General features: G+C 46.4%; 1 protein-coding gene across 1 annotated transcript in view; it reads right to left on the bottom strand.

Moving 5' to 3' along the window:
- Positions 1-20766, bottom strand: part of LOC133342646 (voltage-dependent calcium channel subunit alpha-2/delta-3-like) — a 161579-nt gene extending 140813 nt beyond the window's left edge. Inside the window, exons 1-2 of the mRNA XM_061551930.1 lie at positions 20008-20766; positions 18731-18812 (exon numbers count right to left, since the gene is read on the bottom strand). Coding sequence (XP_061407914.1) covers positions 18731-18812; positions 20008-20117 — 192 coding nt within the window. The 5' untranslated portion in view covers positions 20118-20766. The remainder of the gene's footprint in view (positions 1-18730; positions 18813-20007) is intronic.
- Between the last annotated feature and the right edge of the window lie 593 nt (positions 20767-21359).

Here is a 21359-nt window from a genome sequence, read left to right as displayed (position 1 = left end):
GAAGACAGAGTCTGTCTTCTCGACAGACCTGTTCTTCACATGAGGACGGCTGCTTGCGTTGTGGCCGAAACGTCGTGAGAATTATTTTATTATGTTTTATTTTTATTATTTTATTATTTCCATTCTACGTGACTTTACCGAAAGAACCAAGAAGCTGATATCGATCGCTGCGAATATCCAGCCCATGCACCCCCCCCCTCCCCACGTCTCGCGCGCTGCTGCTAGGAGACCCAGAAAGGTCACAGCTCCCAGCGTGGAACAAAACGAACCCATCAGCAGGATCAAATGACGGATAACTCGGCGCCTGTCGGAGCTATCAAATCGGTTTATAACAGCTCATGAAGGGTATAATTATTATTATTGGTATGGGACAATCATTATCAGCAACATCGTAGTTTGTATCATCACCATCATCATCCTCATCAGCCATGGTTTATCCCACGGCTGGATGAAGAAGACCTCTTGTCGCCTGCCCACGCTGGTGATGAATGATGTGGAACTCACTCCCGCACAGGATGCTTAACGCATTGTCCCATCCCTTTAGTGATTGCCCCTATAGGCGCGCTCTCTCCTTTACGACAATTCTTGTCCATTTTGTGATGTGTCCTGCAAAAGGCAATTTTTTTAAAATTGATGAATATCAATCACTTTTTGTTCACAGTGTAACTGCGATTCTCGCTATCGCCTGGGTATTCCATATCGAGACGTAAACACAGCTGAACTTAAAATATTTATGGTTCTCATGTTAAGGGTTGTGACCGAGAATATTTTACGTACGCTATGAATAATTATGGGTTGTTTATATAGACACCAGTAAGCTACATGTGTAGTGCTTCAATAAAGACATACACACTACGTGAGTTGAGGCATTACACATGTACGAGTGATATGGCGTAATCATACGCGTGGTTCAGGACTTGTTTTCTTTTTAAATGTGGCTGCGATGAGGGTAACCGCACACCACGTGGATCCTGGGGGTTATTTGACCATACTTCGACGCGCTCAGTGTAGGTTGGTGCAGTGGGGAAGCATAGGTTTTGATTTATCATACAGTACAACAATGGATTTTACTGCACGGCGATCTGCGGGCAACTCAGCCCCGCAGCAGCAGCAGCAGCCTACAGACACCAGTTCTGTACGTGGTGGTCGCACAATTGTTTGACTTGCATCCCACTGGGATTTTTGCGCACAGCATTGATATTCGGTGCTTTTCCTGGAAGACTTTGCTGTTTTTCCCGTATTTTTCTGTTGCGCGTAGTCACTTTAAGATGTTTCTTGTTCATGTTTTTGTTTGTTGCGGTTGCACCCGATTCAAGAGCCGAATGGTTCACAGGGCTATACCTAATAAATGAAACTGAAACTGAAAAACATCCAAGCAGTATCCAGACTCGACGTAGCGTGGCTTCTGAGATCTGACACTATCAGGCAACATAGTTGTGAATGTATGAGTCGGTTCTTTCATGGGATGAGATACCTCAAGACAAACAAAATTAGGTTACCACCGTTCTAAACCAGTGTTTCATTGGGCCAGCTTAGCCTCAACAGGCGTGTGCGGTTAAAGACCACGATATGTGTATTATGTGACAGCAGCAGGCAAGCGAGTGAGGAAGCAGAGGCCTCTTCCTTCCCATAATTGGCTCATTCTCTACGTGCCGTAAGAATGTAAATGAGCTTAAACTACAACAGAATCGCGAGCCGAACAACGGGTTTTCCCTGCCGAGTGGACACCGCGAGAAGGCAAAAAGAAGCAGAGGAAGACAGAGGAGGAGTGCGGAGGAGACGACGAGACGAAATCAACGAGGTGGGGAGGCCAATGCCGCGCAGGAGCAAACGGGGGAAATGGAATGAATGGAAGAATATTGGGGAAGCATTCTAGATTTGAAGCTTTCGTGACTGCAAGGATTCATATTCTTGGGTTTTTTTACGGTAAAGTCACGTAGGTAAAAAATTTAAATTAATAAAAGTAAAATAAAAATAAATTAAAAATCACGACGTTTCGGAGGCAACACAAGCTTCCGTCTTCAGGTGGAACCGTCACAGCACGATAGCTGTATTTTTTACCTACGTGACATCACCGAAAAAACCTAAGAATATTGGGGGTTACCAGCTGACGAGAACAACGACAACAGCAGCAGCAGCAGCGTGGGCTCGTCGCAAAAAAGGACAAAATTGCAATGAAATTTCACCAACATGGAACGTTCACACGCGATGACATGTCGTGCACGCTGCCATTGAGTCCAATCGGGATATTGCATTCCCAGCCAACTTGGCAGAACAATCTCCTTGGCACTGAAATTTGCAGCGCTGCGCAACATTGTGAACACTCGGTGCGCATGCCACATGAAAACATTCAACAGATTTTACTCTTCAAACGCAAAAAAGCCGTGAGAGGTAGCCAGATGCACCATTGGAACCTCATTTGCCAATAAAAAATATGATAATTGATTTTTTACCCTTCTATCTGGCAACAAAACTGACACCTTTTTTTTTTACAAGGAGTCATGTTTGCATAGACCACAATACCTGCAGTCATAATGCAAACAAAAAACATAACTCTGATAATGTGCACTGTCCTTGAAGTTGATTGGTCCACACCCGAGACAGCTTTCCTTAGAGCCTAGTCTCACATGGGTTGGACCAGATGACGCCAAAAGGCGCACAACTCAAAGACAATGCACCATCAGAGTATGAGAGCTCGGGGTAAGCATTTACACCATTGGAACCTCATTTGCCAGTAAAACATATGATAATAGATTTTTTACCCTTCTATCTGTCAACAAAACGGACACCTTTTTTCATGTTTGCATAAACCACAATACCTGCAGTCATAATGCAAACAAAAAACATAACTCTGATAATAATAAAAAAAGGTGTCAGTTTTGTTGCCAGATAGAAGAGTAAAAAAATCTATTATCAGGTAGCCAGATGGTTTCAGGTTTCGCAGCACTGAATGGTACCCATTGATATCCTGGGCTTCAAATTGGGCAGCTAGCTGTAATGAAACCTGGTCCTATTGTGTAACGAGTTGACTGCACGGAAATTATATGTAATATTACATTTATGTTTTCACTTAATTTGCCAAAATTCCAGCACTGAGAAGAGAAGAAGAAAACACAATTGGCTTGACTGCCACGCAGCGAACACGGGAAGTGTGCCCACCAGTTTTTGTACCAGAATATTTATATATACTGGAAGAATCCGATGAACTATAAAGCTCTTTTTCACAGATGTCCAGGAGGGGCGGATAAAAACGTTACTACAACAAACAATACAAAGACACGATGAAAGTGCAAAATACAATCACCCAAACACATACAAGTAAAACTAAACCAACTCCATCCTACCATGCAGGCAAAGCCCACTCAAGTTTTAACTTATTTTTCAGAAGCGACCTGGTCATAAATGATAGCTGAACAAAGTGGCCTATAATTTGGAGATTTATAGTACTAAAATAATCTAAATAATGTCAATGCATCTTTCTAAATGTGGAGGGATAAATAAATCCACGTAACCACGGGGAGAGAGACATGCAAACTGCACTTAAAAAGTGGACATAAAGGCATCTTTGAACTCGTTCTATGAATTAAACAAAACATTTGACGATGCTGCTGCGTTCACTGATGCACAAATAACAACAAGCTCCATGCATTCGGGAATAACACTGCACTAAAAAAGCATGCATTCATTATTATAGATAATCGGCAATGTTTTGGGAAATGGCTCATCTTCATGCTTCAGAACATCAATTATGTATATTTGTTTTCCTTTTAAGGATGTGCTTGAATGGATGCGTTACGGGTTTTTTTCTTCCAATCTTATTTTTTCACAACTGCTGTCTAACATGGGGGGGGGGGGGGGTGCGCACCACTGACCAATATTTCTGAATGTCTATTTCGTCTCGTCATGCAATGCCGATAGCACAATTACCACCGCAACATATATACGAACACTTTCGTATTCATATACAAAAACAACCGAACTTAAAAAATTCCAGATGCAACGCAATTTCACCCCGGTTTGTGCCAGTGCTAAATTGGCGTTACTTAACAAAGTACGAATGGAGGGCGCGGCCACGTGCCGACGGAGTCGGGCGGGAGGATCTCGGGATAAGCTGTGTGATGTGGCAAGCTGCTTAGCCCAGCTGGAATCCGTGGCTCCGATACCCAACATCCCCCGCCCCCCCTCAACGTGTGCCGCGCGTGTGTCATTGGCATTTGTCAAGCCGAGTGGTCCATACATCAGGGATGTAGGCACACACGGCTAGCTGAGCTCACCTCTCGTCACAGTCAATGTTGACGCTCGGCGCTTCACAGGCCGGGACAATGTTTCCAAACACTGTTCCGGAACATTGTGCCGGGAGAGATTTTTTTGTATTTTGTACTTGTGATTTCTATAAAACCATTAATTGAATCATTTGGAATGTATGGTAGAAAAGTAAATGTTTATTATGGATAGGCGTACATTGTATTCTAGTGGTAGTGCCTTATACTGGGATTCACTTTAAGCCGGCCTACCAGAATTCGGTAAAATATAAAGTGAGAAATGAATCCCTGTTGATGATACTCATTATGCTCATTTGAATATCTCTTGTATTATTTATGAGCTTCATAACAATTTCACAATTTTTTTCATCGTAATAATTAATTCACATCTCTTTGTGTCAATCTCTTGCTGGATGAAGGCCTCCCCATACTGTTTCAGTCATGGAGGTTGCCTGACCATCCCTCACCACACTGGACAGTGTGGTTTGGTGAAGGGGGAGCTCAGGACCGGTTGTCACTCACTACTGAGGTTGGCCATCGCTGGGAATTGAACTCAGGTGCGCCGTGTTAATAGTGCAGTGCGCTGACCGCTCTGCCACTGCTCCACATCAGCCCATTTACATGTTCTGGGGTGGTAAATTTGGTACCGCTTTGTGATACGTCAAGAGTGTTGATACTATGGAGCAAAGACGGTCACTGCATCGAGCATTTTCAGATGAGCTCCTGCGGCCGTTTGGAACGCTCTTCCAATATTAAGAAGCCACTGGAGCTATGCATTTTTAGACCTTTATTGGAAACTAATTTCTTTAGAACATCTTCTTGTGTGTAGTTTGTTGTCCTTACCCCGCACCTCCGATTAGCGCGGTTGGCTAGGTACGGTGCGAGAGAAATTCAACATAAAAACACAGAATTACGGAATCTCAATCACTGGCTAAGGCACACCAGTGGAGCTGAGTGCTCGCTCTGTTGCTAATTTGAGCGGGAAGAAATTTCAACTTTGGCTTTTGAATTAAATTTAGAATCTAACAAGTGAAGTGGTTCATCGAATTAACGTCCCGTCTCTATGGTTTTTGACGAGTAGTGGCAATGAAGAGTTTTGCTCCGTGTCCTCATAGCGGAGATGCAGTCTCCAGTACAGCTGCGAGAGTGTACATGTCCATGTGCAGCCCTTTGTCTAAATCCACTGCTGGATGAGAGCCCCCCTGCTCCGTGGTGCAGGTCAGTGCAAGTCGTGGAAGACGGGAAAGCGTAGACATGGAAACGTCGAAGGGCAAATGCCTCCTTTGGATTCGCGACACAATCCACGGCTGCCCACAACATGGCACAGACCCACATGAGCCTGTGGGAATCCAGCGTGCGTGGCGACAGCCCATGGAAGCCTTGGCCCGGGCTCAACTCTGCTTAGATTCGGAGTTCTGACGAGATCGGGCGCATGCTGTGTCATTTGGTCAAAGGGACAGAACATGAAAACATGTGAATATAGGTACTGTATTCATATTATTTGGGTCTTTCGGTGAAGTCACGTAAATAGGAAAAAATATATTATTTTTCTACCTACGTGACTTTACCGAAAGACCCAAAGAGGATGAATTCCTGCAGTCACGAAAGCTTTAAGTCAAGATTTATACTGTATACACTTACCTGTATAAACGTGTATATTTACACATACATGACCGTAATAAAGAATTTGAAGCAGAGCAGTAGGGTAGTAAGTTAGAACACCGTGACACGGACCCGGCTTCGTGAGTCTGGAGGACAATTTACCAAGACATATTCCGTATGCACCGATTGGAAATCACTGGACGGAGACAGAAGGGCCGCACGTGCAATTATTCATTCAATGCAGATATCGTCACTCAAATGGCCACAATTGACCACGACTGCACGCAACTGTACGTTGTCTCCATTAGTCGTCAATGTTGATGGATTCAACTGAAACCGTCCCATTTCCTTTGCTAAGTGGGGCATTACCAGGACAATTGTAACCCACCGCGCAGCTCCTCGTTAAGTAGCACTCGCCCGGCGGCACGTGGGCGCGAGATCAGATGGGCACACCGCACCAAGCGGCGGCGGCTGCGGGGTGTCTGTGCGACGAGAACTGAGCTCGCTAATGTTTCACTCCGTGACATTGGCCGTAATCCGACGGGGTCAGGGAATCGCACGGGGATCACGGTGGTGCCTCTGGCTGTGTGTAAGGCACAGAAGCCCGTAGCGTGAGGTCAAAAAATAGCGCTCGCCATGATGCCGATCAGGGGCTGTGTTCAAATCCAGGAGAACAAAGCCCTGCATGCACGCTGCCTATCTATTCTTCACATCCCTGCATCCTCAGCCCACCTGCATTGTTGTTACGTGCTGACCTGCCCTTACAGCTTTGTAGCACATGGGATTTTTTTCCAGTAGAAGTAAATATTTTGATTCTGATTCTGACCCATTTGCGTTGCTTTTGGCCACCCGTTGGCATTGCTCAGTCAAGCTACACCTTGCGGACGAGGGTCCAGTTCGAGGCTGACCTCGTATCTATAAATCCTAATGGGACAATTGTTACATCACGGCACCGTGAAAGGTGGCGACGGGTTCGGGAGGCCTTCATCCAGCAGCGGATTGATGATGGTTGATGACGACGATGCAGAGTATTTGGCTGCTGTACATTGCCACGTGATAAGCAACTTTGTTGAGCTATCATTTGTGGCCAGGTCGCGTCTGGAAAACGAGCGAAATAGCTTCAGCTGGCAAAATACAAATTTCGGTACGGACACATTTGCATTCACAGTGTATCGATGCAACGTTAGTGAAAACAGCTCCGCCCTAGTTGACGTAAAGACGGGGACACATAACCCACAACTGTTGAATTCCTCCATTGAAACCTCATTTGCCAGTAAAAAATATGATTATGATTTTGTTGCCAGATAGAAGGGTAAAAAAACAATTATCATATTTTTTACTGGCAAATGACGTTCCAATGGTGTAAATGCTTACCCCGAGCTCTCATACTCTGATGGTGCATTGTCCTTGAGTTGTGCGCCTTTTGGCTTCATCTGGTCCAACCCATGTGAGACTAGGCTCTAAGGAAAGCTGTCTCGGGTGTGGACCAATCAACTTCAAGGACAGTGCGTATATTATCAGATTTATGTTTTTTGTTTGCATTATGGCTGCAGGTATTGTGGTCTATGCAAACATGACTCCTTGTAAAAAAAGTTGTCAGTTTTGTTGTGGAATTCCCGTTTACCCACGATATACATATCATATCAAAATCTACTTTTACTGCACCACAAATTGGGGAAAGCGCCATCAGCAAGCACAACATCACCTGCTGCGGGGTCCACTTTCTGCCCCGCTTCCCCCATTCTCTCACCCCCCTGCAGCCGAGGCCTACTATATAAACTCGTGCCACGGCAGATCTCTCACCAGTTTTTTTAAATCCTTTATATTAAGTTCACTTGCTTGCTTGCGCGCTTATGACCGTGCAAATCTTTCCGTCGTTTTTTAACCCACTTCCCGTGATCCAATCGAGCTGACATTTTTCGTTGTGCGTGACAATTTATATTCGTGGAAATTTTTTCCCCCAAAATGTTACACTTATTAGGAATTTTTTTTATATTTAATTACCAATTGCTTAATGGTGGCAGGCAATCATCCGACCCATAGGTGGCAGCCATCTCAAGCCAGAGGACGAGAGGACTCTAGCCGCCACGCATATAAAGGATTTATAGTGAAAAACTTTGTTTTTACGGGTTAATTTTTTTATGGCTGTGGTTGTCCCACCTGATGACGATTGCTTGTGTTTTGCGATCGAAACGTCGTGATCTATTAAATTTCTACCTACGTGACTTTACCGAAAGAACCAAAGAGTATGGATTGCTGGAGTCACGAAAGCTTCAAATCAAGATACAACACCACCTATTAAAGCCATAGCATTACAGGAGGGTAGTTTCGTGGTCAACACCACCCCCAGCAGCCTTTGTCTCCCCGGTTCTGACAACTACACCAAGTACCCATCAAGTAATCATTTAAGACTGTGTTGACGTTTGGGAGGCACAGAACAATATCTGATATCAATCTTATTCTTAAGTGTTTTCGGTAGAGTCACGTAGGTAAAAAATAAAATAAATGAAAACAACTAAATTAAATCACGACGTTTCGGAGGCAACACAAGCTTCCGTCTTCAGGTGGATTAATTTAGATTTTTACCTACGTGACTTTACCGAAAAAACCTAAGAATATGAATCCTTGCAGTCACGAAAGCGTCAAATCTTGAAATGATATCAATCTTGATTTGAAGCTTTCGTGACTACAGGAATCCATACTCACAGGCCCTTTGGATTGCACCCGTTGGGTTGCACTCCCTCGTCTAGCTTACTTTTACATGCTAATTCCTCACATTAACATAATGCTAATCTCTCACATTAACATCATGCTAATCTCTCACATTAACATAGCCACTTCCGTGCCCTCGTCGAGGAGGCCGCTCTCCTCCTATCTTACAGTTACATGCTAATTTCTCACATTAACATCACTCGCCCCAGCCACTTCTTTATGACCCTTGGGCTACACCCATTTAAAACATTTTAAAACAGTCTGCCTCAGCAGCAGACCATGCTTTCCCACCTGATGACGGACGCTTGTGTTGCGCCCGAAACGTCGTGATTTATTTTATTTTAATATCTGACATCACTTCCCACGGATGTTTTCTGTGGCCAGAATCGATAATTTCGGCGGTCGCGTTCGTAGCGCTGGGTGCTAACCACTCTGCCACCGCTCATCGTCAACATGTACATCCATTGTGTCAATCTGCTGATGGCCGATTGTCGTGTGCGTCACGGTGGTTGTATTACCATGCTGCACCAGGCTGGTTTGTACATGATATCCATACGCAGTATACGCAGAGCTTGAGCAGAGTTATTTTACGTGATGTGTTGGGTGAGTCAGATAACTGATGGATATCTTCTTGGTTCTTTCGGTAAAAGTCACGTAGAATGGAAATAATAAAATAATAAAAAATAAAACATGATAAAATAATTCTCACGACGTTTCGGCCAGGACGGCTGCTTGCGTTGTGGCCGAAACGTCGTGAGAATTATTTTATCATGTTTTATTTTTTATTATTTTATTATTTCCATTCGACGTGACTTTACCGAAAGAACCGAGAAGATGAATCCCTGCAGTCATGAAAGCTTTAAATTGAAATTTAACTGATGGATATCTTTATTATACTGCACATCTGTGAAAAAGAGCTTTATTGCTAATCGGATTCTTCCAGTATAAATGTACAGTAAAACCTTGGATTGCGAGTAACTTGGCAATGCGAGTGTTTTGCAAGACGAGCAAAATTTTTAAATAATTAGTAATTTGATAAACAAGCGAGGTCTTGCAATACGAGTAGTACGTGTATACGCATTGTCTGCCGAGCGTCACGTGATCACAACTGATATACGAATGCTTTGATATACGAGTGCTTTGGATTACAAACACGTTTCCGGAACGAATTGTGCTCACAATCAAAGGTTTTACTGTATATTCTGATTATTACATTTTCGTCTTGCTTTCTTGTTGGCATGTTATCAATTTGGTTCTTGCAATGCACTTTTAGAAATGCATACGAGACGTTGCGGCACTCATCATTGGGATGCCACGCGGCATGAGTGGCTTCTACTTGGCTTCTAAAAGGCAGATTGACTGAGAATGCGTGTAGCTTGTTTTTATTTGCAGCGAGCCTCGACAAATCTGTTCGAATAGCACAATGGACAGCACACATGGGCAGCACGTAAGTTGCAGTGGAAAAAGCGCACGTGTCAGCAGACTGTCGTGAATATACACAGTACATACATCCTTCATAAAATACGAACATGACATTAATTTACGGACATCTTTTATATATATAAATATTTACAGTGCTATATATGAAAACTCAAATAGCAAGTGCATTTGACCACGTTATCTCAGAAGCCTCCAGACAGTCGCTGCTATTCCCAGTACAAAGTGCAGGATCCCCAACTCCGGCTTAATCCAGAACATCCAGAGATTTCCACTGGTGCCGACTGCTGTCACAGAGACAAGCCTCTGACTTAAAGTGGCTGCCTGTGGAAGGGCGGGGGGGGGGTATGCAGACACCACGGGAGTTGGGACACGTGTTTTTGTGTGGTGCACGTGGCCTGATTATTCCTGTGCATGGAAACCGGCCAAGTGGCTCAGTGGTAGAGCGAGCAGCTCGGAAGCAAAAAGTTGCGAGTTAAAATCCTGGTTGGGGGTTGACTCAGCCCACGCATCCCTCCGAGTACCACTTTACAAGAAAGTCAACCGTCATATATGCCTATATTTGACCCCAACATAGAAATGTGGAATTTCAAGCCACTGGCTCCTGGGCTGGCTGTACACGGGCGATGAACACCGTCTCGCTGCTCATTAGAGCAGGGAATCATTTTTGCTTTTTGACGGGAAATGTGATCTCCGTCCGTCTGTCTGTTAGAGGACAATTCACATGCTTTGACGAAAACCAGAAAAGCCCCTTGAGCCAATCACTCTGAAAGTTACCACACAGCTGGACACATCCACTGTCCAGATAGCTTATGGGTTACAATGGTCAACAAAACTGCGTACGCAATTAGTTTGGGTGCATTGGAATGCCTGCGTGCGTTTGGACATTACGGTTGCACGCCGAACACCTTCAGGTGTGATGTTGTTCTTCACACAGTGCAAGTCCCGAATAAGTGTGAAAGCTTCCTTAATGTACTGGCTTTTCAAGCTCGTTTTCATGCTATATTTCAGCATAGAGGGCGTGAATTATATTGCAGTATTTTTTGTTTAATGATTTTTTTTATGGTGCACACTCATTTTTACTTAGTGGCCTCTATAACTCAAAGCACAGGGAAGATTTCTGAAAAGAGTCAACCTCTCCTCCATCCATTCTGCTCTCAGACAACCACGCATCCATATATTTCAGCCATATATTCCATCAAGATCATTAAGATCCTCAGATTGTGCATTGCCCAGTCCCCACGGTCGAGGCGACACACTTGGTGGTGACGGTGCCTTTGCAATTGCGGCACCTAAACTCTATAACTCGTTGCCCTTCGAGGCCACGACTTACGAGGCACTTACACATTTTAAAATCTCGACTAAAACGTATCTGCTTAAAGTGGCTTTCTCTCTCTTTAGTTATTTTCAAACGTCCATCTCACTTTTTCTTTCCTTGGTTGGTGTTAAACCAACTTCCGCCATTTAATGCAGTGCCGTGAGAACGAATGTTTAAGGACACTTTATACATTCCCATTATTACTAAGCACGTCCTTAACATATCCCAGTGGTAGGTACAGTGACACTGGGGCATGTTGGGTAAATGACATCACCCTCTGTCTGACCCGGTTATTTGTGTAGAGGCTGTCCGATCCATCCTCACACACTCGCACCAGATGAAGATGAGTCGGAGACTGGTAAGCACCTTCTCACTGGTAGGAACCTACTGGTTCCACAAGCCCACAGGGGTTTCTTCTGTCCGTCCGTCCGTTGTGCAGGGAGGGGCTGGGTGGGGAGGGTGGGGCTGGGTGGAGAGGGGAGGGTGGGGAGTGGCTGGGTGGAGAGGGGAGGGTGGGGCTGGGTGGGGGGTGGGAGGGGTGGGGCTGGGTGGGGAGGGGAGGGTGGGGCTGGGTGGGGGGTGGGAGGGTGGGGCTGGGTGGGGGGTGGGAGGGTGGGGCTGGGTGGAGAGGGGAGGGTGGGGCTGGGTGGAGAGGGGAGGGTGGGGCTGGGTGGGGGGTGGGAGAGGTGGGGCTGGGTGGGGAGGGGCTGGTCACCCCGTGGTGTGGGGGGGGGGTCAAAAATCGTCCAAAATCGCGTGACGTCATTTATGGACGGCCCCTAAGGCCCACAAGGCACACGGAGGGGTGCTGTGTCTGTAAACGCACTTTGCACTGGGTACCCGTGCGAGGCTGAGACGCCCCCTGAGGGAGGGTCCGGATCCATCCAGATATCCGTCACCGATGTTGACCCGTGAGCGAGAATCGAACTCGGGTCACCGGGTTCGCAGCGGAGCGAGCTCACCACGATCCGACACCGCCCCCCCCACCAACGCTCACACACAACCCACGTTTTACCAGACATTAACAATGACGCACTGACACTGACACACTCTGGTAACGACAAAGACAAAGACCCCCCCGTATAGCTTTAACAGGCTGTAGGGGCAAGTTCTGTTAGCGAGCACCTATGAAGGCCGGCACGGCACACGAGGGGGTGGGTGGTCAGCACCACGCCCGACCGCCTTTGTTTCCCCAGTGGCGATGTTTACACACCGCACCAGGTACTCATTTGAGGCTCAGTCGACCTAGGGAAGTCCCATGACGGGTTCAGATACTCGTCACATGTGTTGGCCGTGAGCGGGAATCGAACTCGGGTCGCGCAGCGCGCTAACTGCTACTACACTACCGCTCCCCACTCACACCCACACACTCACACACACCCACTCACACCCACACACTCACACACACCCACTCACACCCACCCACACCACTCACACCCACACCCACTCACACCCACCCACCCACACCTACCCACTCACATCCACACACACCCACTCACACACACACCCACTCACACACACACCCACTCACACACCCACTCACACACACACCCACTCACACCCACACACACCCACCCACACCCACCCACTCACCCACACACACCCACCCACACACACCCACTCACACCCACACACACCCACCCACACACACCCACTCACACTCACACCCACCCACCCACACACACCCACACACACTCATCCACACACCCACACCCACCCACCCAATCCGACACGCGGCACTGCACGCTGACGCCACGCTAAAAGCGGTGCGTGTTGTATCGAGCCGGCTGCTCGATTCTGGAGGGGCGATGCAAATGAACTCAGCTGCACTCCCATTAGGCCAAGCGGCCACCCCACCTCCCCCCGGTATTTTTCGAGAGTGCCATCGTTAGCCATGGCCATCAGATTTAGCGCGCACATTGAATGGAAAACTATCAATCACGGGATGAAAATGTATTGACCACGTTGTGTGTGTGCGTGCGTGCGCGCAATCTGCACTACCCGGACTGACTCATTTCAATTATGAGAGAGTTTAGTTTATTTTTCCACCGGTGGGATTTGAGAAATGAGGAATGCGTTCTGAAAGCCCTCGTTTGTCATTGAGAACCCTCAGACTTAGCGTGGCTTAACGTGGGCTCGCTCTGTGGAAATTAATACCGCAGTAGGCATTCGTCAATTCATAAATTACAATTAATTGCTACGAGCATGATACAGGCACCACATTGTTCGTGTGAGAATTGGCAATGTTCAAGGTGGCGCGGAAGTGGAGCGGTTAGCGCGCTGCGCTACGATCCTGGCGACCCGAGTTCGATTCCCGCTCACGGCCAACACATGTGACGAGTATCTGAACCGGTCATGGGCCTTCCCTAGGTCGACTCAGCGTCAAATGAGTACCTGGTGCGGTGTGTAAACATCGCCACTGGGGAGGCGTGGTGTTGGCCACCCACCCCATCGTGTGCCGTGCTGGCCTTCATAGGTGCTCGCTAACAGCACTTGCCACAACAGTCTGTTAAGGCTATACGGGGGATATTTGTCTACGTTAAACGTATGCAAATGTATTGCAAATAATTGCAATAAATAAAATCAACACATTCTCAAGCTCTCCATTTAGGCAAAATTTTGGAACACGACAAAACGACCGAGACAGAAGAGACACAGGAGAGGCAGAACAACACGACATGACATGGAGAGAGAGAACAACCGATAAAGGACAAATGAGATTCAGAACGATGGATACAAATTAGACAGACACAACACACGAGACGGTACAATGCGAGACGCACGAAACAGTCGGCACAAACTACACAAGCGACAGGAGGAGTACGGTCACATATGAGAGAGTACAGACAAGAGAGGCGGTACTGGAAGTCTAAATGAGACGAGACAAAAATAAATCAACTACGAATGGCTCATCATAAACAAACATCGTGCTTCGTTCTATCACTTCCTATCAGTGACCCGTAAGCAACCACATCTTGTAGCTGGGGTCAATGAAGACCTTCACCACAGTCATCCATGAACCATTTTCCATCCTATTAGCTTAATAATATAGTAATATATCACATTAATAAAAATATTAATAGGTTCCTTCGTATACATCTCTGTTTCATCTTGCGTCATACTGTTCAGCCCACCGTACACAATGAAACACGTGTCCTGAAGCATGCCTCTTCAAATATGTCTCGGAAATATTGGCAGGAAACATGGCTTGGGAAAATGTTCCCTAGCAAGTGACAAGATCGATGGCTCATTCTCGCAGTCTCCCCGCACAGGCCGAAGGTGAAATGTTTCTTGACAATTCTAGATTTGAAGCTTTCGTGACTGCAAGGATTCATACTCTTAGGTTTTTTCGGTAAAGTCACGTAGGTAAAAAATGAAATTAAAAGTTAATAAAAGTAATAATGGAAATAAAATAATAAATCACGACGTTTCGGAGGCAACACAAGTCTCCGTCATCAGGTGGGACCGTCACAGCTAAACTTAGTGCATCACTTGATGCTAAAATTACTGCATCACTTGATGCAGTAATCACTTGATGCAGTAATTTTAGTTGTGATGGTCCCACCTGATGACGGAGGCTTGTGTTGCCTCCAAAATGTCGTGATTTATTATTTTATTTTATTTCCATTATTACTTTTATTAACTTTTAATTTTATTTTTTACCTACGTGACTTCACCGAAAAAACCTAAGAGTATGAATTTCTTGACAATGTTTTCCAGAGTAGAAACCGAGTCCTACTTCCTTGGCAACGTTGTTCCCTTGCTGCTGGAAACACGGAAACATCCAGGGCAGCGGAGGAAACGCTTCTTGTCGTCTTCTGGGGGACACGCTTTCTCGTGCACGCTCGGCTAAGAGGAGCCGGTAACCTGCGAATAATGAAGCTGAATGGGATACATTTCAACAGTCCGAATCGCAGCTACCCTTACCTTACTGTGATCGATAACCAGACTAAAGGCGTGTGTTGGTAACTAGTGGTAGAGATCTTCTTGGTTCTTTCGGTAAAGTCACGTAGAAGGGAAGTAATAAAATGATGAAAATACCAAAAATAAAAATAATTCTCACGACGTTTCGGCCACAACGCAAGCAGCCGTCCTCAGGTGAAGAATGAAATATACGCTCCAAGCTTGGTGGTGTTTCATTCTTCACCTGAGGACGGCTGCTTGCGTTGTGGCCGAAACGTCGTGAGAATTATTTTTATTTTTGGTATTTTCATCATTTTATTACTTCCCTTCTACGTGACTTTACCGAAAGAACCAAGAAGATGAATCCCTGCAGTCACGAAAGCTTGCAATCGAAATTTAGTGGTAGAGAGTGTATCTGTTTGTGCTGGGAAATTCTCCCCTCCGGCCCAAAAGCAACCTCAAGCCACGGGCACTGGACTGCCCTCACTCGTCCGCAACGACAAAACTAGGGGACATTGGAGTCGATGCTGGACATGCAGACTCAGGTGGCGTTTTTCTAAACACGATCTGTAGAGCAAAACCTCTCGAATCCGCACTGGGAGAGAGAGAGACAAAGAGAGAGAGAGAGAGAGCACAGGGACCCCACTCCTCGTGGCGCACGTGGCAGACTGACGCAATCGGTGTAGTCTTGCAATTTAATGTTTTCATAAATGTCAGCAAAGGAGAGAGGGAGAGATAGAGCACGGTCACCACTGACACGTGGTGGACCCATGAGTGACACACGGTGAATCTTTAACCTTGGGAGTGTCAGTCTATGATGCGTTCTGCTAGTCACAATATTGTAGCCTTCTCGTTTTGGGACATTAATGTTGTAAATATAACACGTATTTATTTGGTGAAATGTTTAGTTATTTGTTTCTAATTACATTTCAGTCACCAAAAAAACAAATCAGACACCTCCCAAATAATACGTTCACCCGCCATGCGAACTGCAGTAAAGATCCAGGGTGATCACGTGATTCACACACATTGCCTGTGTCAGGGCTTGCACTGCTGGCAGCTTAGCCTTGTGCCCACATGTCCTCACACCTCACCTGTCGGCTGTGTGAGTACGTGCGGGCACACACTCGTTTCGGGTGAATTAGACATACATGCGGGCAGTGTTTAATTTAGCAGTCGGAATAGTCCAGAGCATGTCACATCCATCCTGCCTTATTTTGTGCATTTAATATTTTTTTTAGAAATCAATGTAGGATTCTTTTTTTAATGTATAGGCGCACCGTGTATTCTAGTGGTAGTGCCTTACGCCGATACTCGCTGTCCCAAGCCAGCTTAGCAGTGTCTCGGAAAATACCGAGTGCAAAATTAAGCCCTGCATTGCAAGTGCCTGTGAACTACGCACGCAGATGCAGTTGCATATCGTGGTCACAGTATTTCACAGCGATGTTGATGGCAGAGACACGTTAAATGTCACCACACTATCGTTTGAGCAATGGAGAAAATGTACATGGCCATCCCTTATTTCCGGATGAGAGCCATTGGTTAGCGTGGGTTGGTGAACACGAGCCGTTACATTGATACTGGTAATTACATTAATCCCTCCAGAAAAAAATGAGGACAGAGTCTCACGGCTCGCTTTCAGGAGGGTCTTGCATTGCAATGCTTGGCCAATTCCTTTCTTGCGTGTGGGAGGAAACTGGCGTGCCTGGAGCAAACTCACTCGCACGTGGGGGTAAGACACACAGGGTCACACCGACTGGATGCATGAAGCTGCTTGCTGCACCGTCAATTCACTGCTGGATAAGGGCTTCCCCACATCGAGCGGGCCATGGGGGTTATTTGATCATACTTCACCACGCTGGTCAGTGCGAGTTGGTGAAGGCGGGTAGCATAGACATGGGAGCATATAAGTACAGTATAACCCTGGGTTTTTACGCACCGCCTTCTGCCCACCACATGACCACATAACACTTGTTATGCGTACACTCATCAATTATTTCACGAAGCTTTGCTTATGCTACTCTTGTGCTCAGCAGCAATGCCGTCAAACAGCAGAATTCTCTCTGAGCTGATCATTGCTGAATAACTGCTTCTCCGTGTGCAGCGCAGTGCAGAAAAAAAAACTGGGTCATCTCTACAGACTGATCGGGAACAAACGGCAGATGTGCCTTTACGGTGCATGACTGTGAAAATTGACGAGGACTCTTATGGGATGAAAACCGCATCCCATTCAATCACTGGCATTAAGCGCTGTAGCATTGTTAAGAGTTTTTTTTTTACGTGATAGTTTTTGATAAGGGCCTTTCTGAGGCCCACCCCTTGTAAGGTTATAACCGCCTCTGAGGTACAGAAACGCTGCCACATCATGGGAAGAAGACAGTGGCGTAGGCAACTACATTATCGGCTCAGGAGGTGCGGCAATTGGCCATGTGGGGCCCCAATATTGGATATGCGCAATTTGTAGAAACCAAAAGTTACCGCTCCCATTTAATGAAAATAATACGTGGAACGTAAAATGAACGCGTTTTCTTGAAATTCACTTCAACCGCTTTTTTCCACGAGTTTTTGTTCTTTTCACACTTTTGAAAACATATCTCTCATGGTAGTTGTCAAGGGTGGCCTATCTTGTGGCTTTGGCCACGAGGGGGGGGGGGGGGGTAAGGCACCCACTGCCCCCACGCTCGTTACGCTACTGAAAGAAGAATATCTCACACTAACTGAAGAGGCGACAACTACACGCACTTTGCGCGCATCGTCTTGTGAGGTGTGTTGTTACACGTTGGCACAACACTGGAACGTTTAATGTCTTCGGATTTGTCTGGATGGCGACCTCAAAAAAGAAGATCCCAGGAAAATCAGGAGGTGTGGCAATCCTGCCAGTTGGGTCCTTTTTTGAGGCCCCCCTCTGATCTAAGGCCCAGATTAAACTGCATCACCTCACCACCAGAAAGACGCATCATTGAATCGATTATTACATATTTTGCTCAGGATAATGCAGCTAAATTGTCCGTGTAAGAACATTTTTTTTGTTGGTATATGTTGTGCGTATTTGGTGTACGTGACCCCCAAACTATTGACCACAAGTGTAAAATCTTAATTGATTAATGAATGAAATCGCAGCCCTGAAATTCAACAATTAATGAAACTGCTGTAAAGATGGGAGGGGTAAACAATCCCACCCATCATCATTATCACAATCAGCCATTGTCTATCCACCGCTAGATGAAGGCCTCTCCATTTTATCACAATCCCGCAATGTCACAATCAATCTCACATCTTCTGCACACCAACTAATCTCACCGCTAAATCTGCATCGTGGCCATCCTCTCAGTCGCATTTCCCTCGTTTGACTGCCATTCCATCAGCAGTCTCGTCCATCTGTCGTCTCAATCCCTGCTCCCCCGTGTCCACGCGTGCGGCATGGAAAACACGTGCTGAGTGTGACCGTTGAGGCGCGGCGTATCAAGCGTCCGTCCCTGGCGACGACTCTGTGTACCTTTTGCATGAAGCTGTACCCAGAGTAGCGGGTGGAAACGAACCGCATCTCCTCCGCAAATGTCCTTGCCCATTCTCGTACGCTGCGAGAAGCAAACGCGGTAACAGGCTTAGGTCTCGGCGATCAAAATCGGGAGCTTAGCGCAATCAGGGAGGGGGGACATCCTCGGTTGGACTTGGCGTGCCAGCGCCTCGGTGGCTGCTCGCGCAGGGTCAAGTTCACGGGTGCGACAAATTCCGTCTCGCGGTTTACCACTTGCAGGCGGCGAATGCAGGCGGGTTGATTGACGATTTGGCAAGCGATGTCAATAAGTAACAATGCAGCTGTTCGTTACTGGGAAAAGACCAACTCCTTCTGGTTATGAACGCCAGGTGTTCTAGTTTGTCATAATAATTGACAATGACATTGGTTTTCTCTGCACGGCTTTAATTTGACATGAAGGATAGAGAAGGCGTATTCTCTCTCTGCATTCAACGTAACCGATTACACGTTAACCCAGAGTATAAAAACCTGAGACGGAGTTTGTCAAATGTGTGAACTGCAGCGGTGATCTGCCACCCAACTTATTTGTGCTGCCCAACCCAACCAACTTGGCTGCTCATGTATACGGATGCCTGGCAGAGCGGTGTATATATATGACGTATGCATTTTTGACTTCTTTCGCACCGTACGTAGCCACCTGTGCTAATCGGAGGTGCGCGAAACAATGGATGCACCCTTGCTACTTGGTACATGCCGTTACTTGCTATGTGTGCACGAGTGGTGGAGTTGAATAACTGAACCCAGTTTTGGAGTCGTGCCTCCAAACATGTGTCCTTGGCTCACAACATTGCTCTCTCTCTCTCTTTGTTCGTTCCAGCTTAAGCCACTGGGACCAATTTGTAAATCAATAGTTAAAAAATATAATGGTGCTGAATTCCCCCGGGATGTTTGTGAGCCATCCGAGCAATTTTACCATGGCTTTATGCACAAGTGTCACGTGATGCTGAAGCATGGTTTAAAAGCTCATCCACTGACAACTCATAACCAGAAAAAATGCGTAATGCTTATAGGACTGCCACTGCTATAAAAAAAAAACCGATGTATTGTCCCTGGGTGGATTTTGCAAGGTGCTTAATGCAATAAGTAGAATTTAATCATTAACGTTACAAACAAAGTAAATAAACAATGCATGCATTGTATTATTACAAAAGAAAACAATTGCATATGTAGCCACAAAAAAAACACAAAAGGGTAAACTGAACTGTCATGAAATGCACGTCGAAAGCGCCACTTACGTTTCTGAAGGTAACCGTTTCTGCGCGTCAGTGGCATGCAGGGCGATGCCGCTCAGTGCGAGAGCCACGCATGCCAGCCTTAAACCCACCGCCTGTCCGCCCAACTGCATGGCCACCGATTTCACGATCAGCCCCACAGACGAATGAATACAAAGCGAACTTGGAGAATTCCCTTCAGCCCGTCCACACGCACGCGGCGCTCAAATGGACACAAAAAGGCAGTTGCGCATGCTTCCGTCACTTAGCCGCCGCATTTGTCAAACGATCGGCTGCCCCCATAATCCAAGGACACTAATATAATGTAACAAAGTCGACGTCAAATCGATGAAACTGGCTTCATGGTCAATCCACCACCACGGTTAAGTTTTTTGTCGTGAAGCGCCGACTCTTCGTCGTTGTTCCGTACAAAAACCGCGAAGATCTCTCGGCCATCAAACTTAAAATGTGCCGAGTCTTTAAATCCTCCGTAAGCAAAAAAAAAACACAACAAAAATTATCGAGTGCGTCCTCCCTCCAAGCCGCCGCTCCCCTCTTTTCGTTGACCGTGGAAGCTTCGCCGCTGGCAACGCCGGGTAGCGGTGCTCGGAGGAGGGATGCTTCTTGCCAGGGATCCCTGCTTCACACTGTACACACCTAATCCAGCCTCCTTGCCTGCCGCCTAAATAGGATGAGGCTCTCGCTCCTGTCACTTCCAATATGTGCCAGGCGAATTTACCTGCGGCGGCTACGCCGGGGGCAAAGGAAACTAAGCTCCGTGCCCGGCCATGCGCCGGCCTCTGTGCTGAAAGGGAACGCGCGCACGCTGCCTCCTACAGGCTTGCGGTTCGGGATGGGTTGAGGCGGGTGGGGGGTGTAGAGGAGAGACGGATGGACGGAGGGAGTGAGCGAGGGAGCGAGCGAGCGAGCGAGTGGTTGAATGGGAGGGAGCTGCAAAGGGAGAGAAACAGAATACCATATAATTTGACAGGCACTCTGCGGAGCCTTTGCCTGTGGCTCATGTGCAATGATATACAATTATAATGCCACGTACCCAATAACGCAGCTTGTAAATTAAGTCACAATTGTACCGTGTAGCGAAGTATACACGAAAATATGAAAATCACTTTTTTGGCAAATGACTCATGACCATGCTGAATTGACTGTGCAGTCGATAAATTGTCAGCCTCTGCTGAAGTTTACATTAACACGTAAATCAAAGCTGGTCCTTAACTGCAGTGTACTAAATTGCTTACGAATGCATCATCCCACAATCTGCCGGACGAGAAAACTCTGGAGCATCACCCTTTTTGTTTTATTCTCCAAATATCAACTTTAAACAAACGTAAAATGCTGATCAGGCAGCACGGTCTGAT

Source organism: Lethenteron reissneri, chromosome 15 (assembly GCF_015708825.2).
Source record: "Lethenteron reissneri isolate LAM-NWPU_2019-01 chromosome 15, ASM1570882v1, whole genome shotgun sequence".
NCBI classification, from domain to species: domain Eukaryota; kingdom Metazoa; phylum Chordata; class Hyperoartia; order Petromyzontiformes; family Petromyzontidae; genus Lethenteron; species Lethenteron reissneri.
The sequence above is the reverse complement of the archived record's forward strand: the minus strand, read 5'-3'. Positions and strand labels throughout refer to the sequence as shown.